The 10,510-nt window shown below is 36.7% G+C and overlaps 1 protein-coding gene across 2 annotated transcripts; it reads right to left on the bottom strand.

Moving 5' to 3' along the window:
* Nucleotides 1–590: 590 nt before the first annotated feature.
* Nucleotides 591–8,683, bottom strand: LOC137024687 (zinc finger protein 585A-like). 2 transcript variants are annotated; one of them, XM_067392501.1, is made up of 3 exons: nucleotides 8,635–8,683; nucleotides 5,132–5,368; nucleotides 591–2,294 (listed from the first exon to the last, which is right to left on the bottom strand). In XM_067392501.1, exons 2-3 carry the CDS (start codon nucleotides 5,301–5,303, stop codon nucleotides 709–711), a joined length of 1,758 nt encoding a protein of 585 aa, XP_067248602.1. In that variant the 5' UTR covers nucleotides 5,304–5,368; nucleotides 8,635–8,683; the 3' UTR covers nucleotides 591–708. The 2 variants fall into 2 exon arrangements, with proteins under 2 accessions (XP_067248602.1, XP_067248603.1); XM_067392502.1 differs by lacking the exon at nucleotides 8,635–8,683 and having other exon boundaries at nucleotides 5,132–5,463.
* Between the last annotated feature and the right edge of the window lie 1,827 nt (nucleotides 8,684–10,510).

Below are 10,510 nucleotides of genomic sequence, written 5' to 3'. Positions count from 1 at the left end.
ACAATAACAGCATTTCTTGAATCTGTTAAACCGCAAAACTAGTGTTACCCGTGTGTGGAGCAGAATCAATGCAAACTCTGTGTCCAGCCCTGGAAAGCTTTTCTAATATTAACAAGGGTCTTAAAATTCTTGCCTGATCATAACCCTTCGTTTTCCAGTGATATTCCTCTGAGCTTTTCTCTTTTGTACTGTTTCTCCTCTCTCTTACTAGTCTTTCTTCAAATCTCCTTGTTCACTCTCTCTACTCCACTCAAGCCGATTGGCAACACATTTGTTGTGGTGCTCAGTCCAAGCAACTTTCAACAACATTTCTAAAAAAAAATCGCTTACTGCACCTTTAATGTTTGAAACTATAGCAAGGAAGATTGTCAGGTGTGGCCACTGGAGTAAATATTCACACAAAGAAAGCCCCAAGGTAAGGGTATACAAATAAGGGTGTACAAATAAAGAAGTGGCCATGAAGGTGGACAATCAGATGAAGCCCACATTCAGCTGTGGTGTGAAAGTAGCCTTGATTTCACAGATACACATTTTCTATTGATGCACTCTTTAACAAAGAACACAAACGGGGTCTCACATTTGACTTTTCATATATATGCGTTTTTATTGCATTGATCACAATTGAATTGTCTTTCTCCAGAGTGAATGCACAAATTATTGCTGGACTTGCTCCTTTTTCTAAACCTCTTGTCACACTGAGGAAAATGGCTATTTCTTTCTAGAATGACTTTTCAAATGTTGTTTCAGGCTTATGTGATATGTGAAACACTCTTCACACTGAGGACACTTGTAAGGCTTCTCTCCAGTGTGAACTCTCATGTGAATATTAAGGTTTCCTTTAATTGTAAAACTCTTTTCACACTGAAGACACTTGTAAGGCTTCTCTCCAGTGTGAACTCTCATATGCAGCTTAAGGTTTCCTTTAACCGTGAAGCTCCTTCCACACTGAGGGCAGGTGAAAGGCTTCTCTCCAGTGTGAACTCTCATGTGATACTCAAGGTTTGCTCTGTATGTGAAACCTTTTCCACAGTGTTGGCACAAGAAAGGCTTCTCTCCAATGTGAATTTTTACATGATTCTCAAGTTGATTCCTGTCTGTGAAAGTCCTTTCACACTGATGACACTTGTAAGGCTTCTCTCCAGTGTGAACTCTCATGTGAATATTAAGGTCTCCTTTAAGCGTGAAGCTCTTTCCACACTGAGGGCAGGTGAAACGCGCTTCTCCAGTGTGAACTTTCATGTGATCTTCAAGGTTTGCTCTGTTTGTGAAACTCTTTCCACAGTGATGACACATGAAAGGCTTCTCTCCGATATGAATTTTTACATGATTCTCAAGGTGATTCCTATCTGAGAAACTCCTTTCGCACTGATGACACACAAAACATTTCTCTCCTGAGTGAATCCTCATGTGATGATTAAGGTATTCTTTACATCTGAAACTCTTTCCACACTGATCACAAACAAACGGCTTCTCTCCCGTGTGAATTGTCATGTGAGTCTTAAAACTTTCTTTTACTGAGAAGCTCTTCCCACACAGTTTGCAGGTGTGAGGCTTCTCTCCAGTGTGAATAGTCATGTGGGCATTTAGGTCTCTTTTCTGTTTAAAACTATTTCCACACTGAGAGCATATGAATGGCCTCTCACCGGTGTGAACTCTCATGTGAACTTTAAGACTTCCATTTAGTGAGAAGCTCTTTCCACACAGTTTGCAGGTGTGAGGCTTCTCTCCAGTGTGAAGTCTAAAATGGGCTTTAAGGTTTCTTTTCTGTGTAAATATCTTTCCACACTGAAGGCATATGACCGACTTCTCCTCAGCATGTATTTTAAAGTGGTCTTCAAGGCCTTGTGTTTGCAGATGGCCTTGTGTCCAGAAAGGGCTCTGTCCAGTGTGAACTCTCAAGTGGATTGTAAGGTCTCTTTTCTGTCTAAAACTCTTTCCACACAGAGAGCATATGAATGGCTTCTCTCCAGTGTGAATTCTCATGTGAGTCTTAAGATTTCCTTTTAGTGAGAAACTCTTCCCACACAGTTTGCAGGTGAAAGGCTTCTCTCCAGTGTGGATTTTCATGTGGACTTTAAGGCTGTCTTTTCGACTGAAACTCTTCCCACACTGTTGGCAGGTCAGAGGTCTCTTTCCAGTGTGAACTCTTATCTGAAGGTTTCTAGTTTCTGTCTTATGAGTCTGTGAGTAACTACAAGATTTTTCCCCAGTCATAAAATCATGACATTTCTCATACTGATCTTTGTCTTCCATTTCATTTAGTTCTTGACTTTCCTCTTTCAGCACCATCAGGTCTAGGGTAAAAACAAACAAAAACAAGTTAACACCGGTTTAATGGCACAAAATCTCAGACATAAAAACATTTAGACATGTAAAGCATCAAATCCAACAACATGTATTCTAGATCCTATACCCACTAAACAACTGACAAAAAGTTGTAACCTGTAATCTCAGAACCTTTTATTAATACTGTTAATTCTTAAAGGTGCCCTAGAATTAAAAATTGAATTTATATTGGCATAGTTAAATAACAAGAGTTCAGTACATGGAAAAGACATACAGTGAGTTTCAAGCTCCATTGTTTCCTCCTTCTTATATAAATCTCATTTGTTTAAAACACCTCAGAAGAACAGGCGAATCTCAACATAACACCAACTGTTACGTAACAGTCGGGGTGTATGCCCCAATTTGCATATGCCAGCCTACGATTGAGGCATTACACAAGGGCAGTTAGTATTACACAAGGGTAGAACGTCTGGATGTGCACTGCTGAATAATCAGACTAGGTAAACAAGCAAGGAAAACAGATGGAGCAATAATAACTGACATGATCCATGATAACATTTTTAGTGATATTTGTAAACTGTCTTTCTAAATGTTTCGTTAGCATGTTGCTAATGTACTGTTAAATGTGGTTAAAGTTACCCATCGTTTCTTACTGTATTCACGGAGACAAGAGCCTTCGTTATTTTCATTATTAAACACTTGCAGTCTGTATAATTCATAAACACAACTTCATTCTTTATAAATCTCTCCAACAGTGTAGTGTTAGCCAGTTAGCCACAGAGCATAACCTCAAACTCATTCAATATCAAATGTAAACACTCAAATAAATACAATACTCACACAATCCGACACATGCATTCAGTATGCATGACGAACACTTTATAAAGAGCCATTTTGAGGGTTATATTAGCTGTGTAAACTTTGTTTATGCTGTGATAGAGTCGAGAGCTCGGGAGGGGGCGGAGAGCGCGCCATTTAAAGGGGCTGCAACCTGAAATCGGCTCGTTTCTAATGATGCCCCAAAATAGGCAGTTAAAAAATTAATTTAAAAAAATCTATGGGGTATTTTGAGCTGAAACTTCACAGACACATTCAGGGGACACCTTAGACTTATATTACATCTTTAAAAAAAAAGTTCTAGGGCACGTTTAACTTTCATTAGGACATGTCCGAAATACTGCCTGTTATAAAAAAACCTGCAGTAGAGCACTGCATTGGGATGCTGCGAGTGTTCAAGAAATATACCGTAGATACCTGGATTTAACAAGAAGAATGAAATCTGGGACCTCTGGTTTGAGGTGACACCTCTGAGCCGTTCTAACTGCATTGCATCTGAGAACTAATTCATTTTGTTTAATTTTGTTTTATTTGATGTTTGATCCATCAAAATCTATTGATTGAAATATATATAATATATATATACACACACATAGTGGTGTGATATTTTTTTCCTGATTTTTAATTTTTTTGCATGTTTGTCACACTTCAAGGTTTCAGATCAAACTAATTTAAATATGAATCAAAGATAACAAGTAAACATACCATGCATTTTTAAATGAAGGTTTTTATTATGAATGAAAAACAAAAATCAATAAATAGGATTGAGGTCAGGACTTTGACTAGGCCACTCCAAAGTCTTCATTTTGTTTTTCTTCAGCCATTCAGAAGTGGACTTGCTGGTGTGTTTTGGATCATTGTCCTGCTGCAGAACCTAAGTTCACTTCAGCTTGGGGTCACAAACAGATGGCCTGAGACGAGTCTTTATGTTCTTTTTGCTCAGCAGCAGTTTTCATCTTGGAACTCTGCCATGCAGGCCATTTTTGCCCAGTCTCTTTCTTATGGTAGAGTCATGAACACTGACCTTAACTGAGGCAAGTGAGGCCTGCATTTCTTTGGATGTTGTTGTGACGTCTTTTGTGACCTCTTGGATGAGTCGTCGCTGCACTCTTGGGGTAACTTTGGTCGGCCGGCCACTCCTGGGAAGGTTCGCCACTGTTCCATGTTTTTGTTATTTGTGGATAATGGCTCTCACTGTGGTTCGCTGGAGTCCCAAAGCTTTAGAAATGGCTTTATAATCTTTTCCAGGGTGATAGATCTCAATTACTTTTTCTCATTTGTTCCCGAATTTCTTTGGATCTGAACATGATGTGTAGCTTTTGGTCTACTTCACTTTGTCAGGCAGGTCCTATTTAAGTGATTTCTTGATTGTGAACAGGTGTGGCAGTAATCAGGCCTGGGTGTGGCTAGAGAAACTGAATTCAGGCGTGATAAACCACAGTTATGTTTTAATGTTTTCACACAGGGCCATGTGGGTTTGGAATTTGTTTTCCCTTCATAATAAAAACCCTCATTTAAAAAATGCATGTTGTGTTTACTTGTGTTACCTTTGATTAATATTTAAATTTGTTTGATGATCTGTAACATTAAAGTGTGACAAACATGCAAAAAAAAAAAAAAAAAATCAGGAAGAGGGCAAGCACTTTTTCACACCACTGTGTTATATATATATATATATATATATATATATATATATATATATATATATAAATATTAAAGATATACACCATGTATCTTGTTTCTTTTTTTAGATAATTGTTAATTGTATGGCAGCTATTAAAAAAAAAAGAAGAAGGTATTTGAAGCTGGCTGCTGATGTCACTGGAGCTTTTCTATTTCAGAAGTCACTATCCTTCTTTTACACAAAATTATTTTTATTTTTTATTATATTTTTATTATTTTGCCTAATTTAATTCTTGACGTGTCATTTATTTTGACACTGGTTTAGTATATAGATAAATAAATGCATGATGCAGAATTACTGAAGTCTTTAAAAAATGAAACCAACCTGTTTGTTCTTGAGTATCTTCATGTTTGACTCTGATTGTTTCTTCGATCTTCATGTCTTCACTCTCCTCTTTAATAAACGCCATCTTTGTTTGTTCCTCAGTATCTTCATGTTTGACTCTGAATGTTTCTTCAATCTTCACGTCTTCACTCTCCTTTTTAATAAATGCCATCTTTATAATAGTGTCATATGGATCTCAGTCGCTTCACCAGGAGTTTCTCTGTGTGTTTGGACACTCTGTCATGATTAAGATGAGAATAATTAACAGAAAGAAAAACATCCAAACTAAATCTCTGAGTGTGTCTCAATCAGATGTAGTTCAGTACACTGGTAAGAGAGTCAGAGTGAGAGTTAAAGTTAGTGAGAGTTAGCTGCTCCGGTGAATCTCGAACAAGCCTTCCATCAACAATGGCGGACGTTTCACAACTATTGATGCTCATGGCTTTGCGATCCTAGATCGGCATCCAAACATGGCTTGTCGTAATTTGTATACAGACGGAGATTTACAATCGAGCTGCTGACAGCCACCATTTCAATGTTTATATTTCAAGAAACAAATTGGATTAGAAATAATTTATAAAGTTGGTTGGCCTTTTATAATTTAGTGTAAAGTTTGTATACAAATCAGTTCATTGTAACCTTCAATATTACTGGGTCAACAACTGATTCCCATGTATATTTTACAGCATTACTTGAGATTTTTTTTTTTTTTTTTTAGAAAATTTGCTATGTACTGTACCTGATATACAGTATATCCAAAATAACTTATACTGAATCGAATTGCAAGCTTGTGAATTGCAATGCGTAACAATGATGACAGTCTGGCAGGAAATGGTGCAAAACAAATAACAATGTCCCAACAGGGTGACTGTGACATAGGCCTACTGATAAGCCTATTCTTTCCATTATTGTTAATAATAGTTTTCACTTTCACTCTTAAATGTGCACTGAAAATTGCCAGCTGATAAAACCTGTACTCCAGGGACCATATTAGTATAACATCTAAGGCTAAATGTAGATCGTAACTGGCTGTGTTAGATGGTGATTGACACTAAACAGTAGAAAATCAGTCCAGTCTCTCCAGCTGTAAATGTCATTGGCTGTTAAAGTCTTGTGTTGCTTATAATAAACTGGCATTTTGATAACACACACATAAGCAGTCTTTCAGAATGCTCTCAATTACATGTTACCTACATCAGATGCATACTATATGCATTAGCGAGTGAATTGGCAGAACTAACAGTTTAAGGCCTTTTTGTATGCAATAGTGCTATCTTTCCACAAAATGTGAAACATCTCTAGTTTTGCTTTCTTTCAGCTGCACTCCATTTTGCTGGCTGCTCTTTTAAGGGCCCATGTGTGCTCATTGTCCCACGGTGAACAGGAAGGGGCTAGAGCAAATTAGAGTGTCTGACATCGTACTTGCAAGTTCACACTCCTCTTTAATGTTAATTTTAGTACTCTCCAACTGGAATCTTCTGAAATCTTCTCCATCAGCCTGACTATTTCCCCACATTTATCACATTACGGCTTACCACAGTTGTTTGATGGACTCATAAAAGATGGGGTTAACAGGCTAACGAAATGTTAGAATGTTGCGCTAGCGATTTTCATTTTAAAAACATTTTAAAAACATATTTAAAACAGCTATACAGAGCTACAAACGCAACCCACTCAAGCAGACAGGAAAACCTATATGCTCCAGGGACCATTTTCTAAGGCTGGATGATTATTTGAAAAGTAATCGAAACCAAAATTCAGGGATTTACTCAAAGCTTATTATAGCATATATTTTTTCTACTTTTGAAGGAGCTATTTACAACCCACAGCTTCATAATTAATAGAGAGACGTTATGACTAATTCACAGACACTCTCATTACATACTGGTACTGTGCTAATGTACCTGTATCTGATTTACAACAAGCAGAAATATGCAAGAAATGTTACGAACCATAGATAAAATAACTGCTGAAAGTGAGCTGTTATGTCAGATCACTCTTTCAATAGGAAAAAAAATTCCCACCTTTAATAGTCAATCACATTTACAGTACAAACCTTGTCAGTAAACTATGAGAGCAAAATAAAAAAAAATAAAAAAAAAACAAACAAAATAATCATTCATTAATCTTAAATCGAGGTAAAATGTTCAATTAATCGATTTTGATTTTAGGCCATAATCGTCTAGTCCTACCAATTTAGTATAACATCTAAGGCTAAATGTAGATCTTAACTGGCTGTGTTAGATGGTGATTGACACTAAACAGTAGAAAATCAGTCCAGTCTCTCCAGCTGATTTCATTGGCTGTTAAAGTCTTGTGTTGCTTATAATAAATTGACATGTTGATAACACATAAGCAACATGTTGATAACACATAAGCAATCCTTTGCTCTCAATTACATGTAGATGCATAATGCATTAGTGAGTGTGGTGGTGATTATAGGGTGTTGATCTGGGACAGGTGAGTATGAGGTTGGAAAAGGAAAAAAAAAAAAACCGGTATACTCATTACAAAAATACAAACTACACCACTGCTCTTATCTGTACAAGTTTTAAATGCAAGTGACGCACCTGCACCTGTATGTCATGATGCAGTAAACGTGCTCTGCACACAAACACTTAGAAATGCGGCAGATAATAGCGCAGAATTATCTAGGACTAGGCTAACAGTGAGCAGACTTACATGTTTGAATTGATAAGCCATATTCGAGGTTGATGAATGATAGGTGAATGTTTGGATTTCCTGACGTTAACGATCGCTCCATCACTGACTGTGTGACTTCGCTACTTCCTGTGCAGTTTTTTAATATTAATTATTAAATTTTTGGTCGACCAAGCCTCATCTAGTTGACTAACTTTAAAATTCAAAACTAACTTTTGTTAAATGCCTATAGTTCCATGTCTGTATAATTCAGAATTACTCAATTCAATTTCAAATCTTATTATCAAATTCATTATTTTTGGCATATACCTTAATTTATCTAAAAAAACAAAAATAAACAACATCAAAAGCCACCCAGCACTAGTAAGCATTGAACATATCATTGTGCACTGACTAAACTCGCATTGAATCTGAACTTGTGTATGTGACCAATCACGAGCGAGAATCGGGAGTCGACTCTTTTCGTTCATTTAAGGGAGCCGACTCGTTCGGGAACGACACATGACTACTGTAATTCGAGCGCTTACAAACAGTGAATCATTTGATTCCGAACTAAATCCGAATTGGTTTACAAAAAAAGAAGTTTCTCTATCATTACTTGCCCGTGACCAAACAGCGTGTTTATAATGAACTGATTCACAATATATGGAGTAAAATGAGACGCACCTTTTCTGTTACTCGCCTGTAGACGAGCTAAACTCACAAACAATATGTGTTCATAATGTTATTAGAAACATTCTAATGTTACATCCAAAAATAATTAATTCATTTCAAAGTTTTCTATATGATTGTCTTAACGGGTTGTATAGATTTAAATACTTTAAATGATTAAAAACACAAACCTTTCTTCAGCAGAATCACAGATGCAGGAGCGCGGTGCAGCCTTATGACGTCATGTCACAACACCAAAATAAAAGTCCAGTTCACACGAAATAGAAATTCACATACGGAAAACACATTCAAATGATAAAATAAAGGATTCCAAGGATTAATCGCAGATTCAGAAAAAAAAAAAAAGTTCAATAACACTGATACTTTTTCAAAAGCTTCTGGCTTATAATTAAAAAAGCAAAAAAAATGTGGGTGGGTCCTCCCTTAAATTTTTTTTATGCAATTATATATATATATATAATATATATATATATAATCTATAGATAGATAGATAGATAGATAGATAGATAAAATGCCAATCAATCGGTAGTTATTGATTTTTTGAATAGAACAACAAGACACAAACCTTTACATTGTCGCGTTTTTGCTCCCATTTATTTTCACACATTGATCACACAGTGCATACAAAGTTTAGTCCCACCTTTGATTTCGTTAGATAGAAAAGAAGAAGGGCGTATGCAGGGTTTTATATTTACTGAGGTCACAAAATGTATTATGCTAGGGGGGTTCGGGGGGCATGCTCCCTCGAGAAAATTTTGATTTCCTTGGTGTACATATATGCATTTTAAGACATTTTAAGGCCACCAAATTGGATAACAATAACTTTAAACCATGTCAACAAATACATACATGCATGCACAGTTTCGAGGCAGCTTTAATCGCATGTTTGGTAATTTCATGACTTCATTTAGGCCTACAACTGAATAACGACGGTGCATGCCCGTAGTTTCTTTAGCGTTTTAGTTAAGCTATAATAAAGTAATATGTAGATCGCGCCGGTGCATTTGCTCGAGCAATTCTTGAGTTCACGCCTCGAGCACAGTAGGCTATAGCCTAACGGCTGATTGGAGTTTTACCGACATATCCTGACAACATCTCATCTGACCGCAGGTCACTGTTGTTCAACTGAAGCTACCTTTTCCACGCTCCTTTGACTTGTGCTGAGGTCGGAATGCGCGTCTGAAAAGTGTCCCGTTTGTTGTGGTCGTAAAGAGACAGTTCTATATACGCTCTGTTGGTGGTTTGTGGAGTAGCATCACCTGGTTAGACAAATGCTGAATTAGAGACGGTAAAAGTGAGTGGGTCCAGTATCATTTGTTTTAAAAAGTTGGTGGGTCTTGTCAGGCTGGCACAACTGCCAGCCTGCATGGAGAGCTTCTTGAGACTCCAGAGACAACAGCAGCTTCAAATACCTGTTTGCTGCTCAACACTGGCTTTTTTTATAGCTGCCCTTTTAATACAATTAATTTTTTTGACAGGAATTTTCATTAATAAGCCTTTATCTGACTGAGTTCTGCTGTGCTCTGAATCACTCACAAATCTTATGATAATTCGATAATCTCCATTCAGTTTCACACAATATTAGTTGTTTTCATGCCTTTTGCACAACATTGCATAATTTAATGCTTTTCATCTTCAGAAAGATCTTTCTTCCTCCCCATATTGCATGAGAACTGTGACTTGCTTAATAATGTGGAACAACCTCTAAGTAGGGTTTCCATAGATCTGGCAAATTATTTTGTCTGAGATTGATACCAGCTATCTAAAAAGACATGGATAAATAAACAAACAAACATTTTCTTAGAAAAACTAAAATCTAAATGTTTATTCTACTGAAATCTTACTAATTTGTCACTTGCATAATAATTTGGAACACAGTGTAAAGATAAAGTTCTCCCTCTGCCTACTATTTTAATTAGTTGCGAGTACTCTGCTTGACTGCTACATTGATATTTTTTTAATGCAATCTACTGTGTATTGTTTTTATTATTGTTGTGTTGTTGGTGGAAATTGGTGGAGGACCTTTTGTGACTCATGTTTATGAAG

This window comes from Chanodichthys erythropterus, chromosome 8 (assembly GCF_024489055.1).
Source record: "Chanodichthys erythropterus isolate Z2021 chromosome 8, ASM2448905v1, whole genome shotgun sequence".
Taxonomy (NCBI): Eukaryota; Metazoa; Chordata; class Actinopteri; order Cypriniformes; family Xenocyprididae; genus Chanodichthys; species Chanodichthys erythropterus.
The sequence above is the reverse complement of the archived record's forward strand: the minus strand, read 5'-3'. Positions and strand labels throughout refer to the sequence as shown.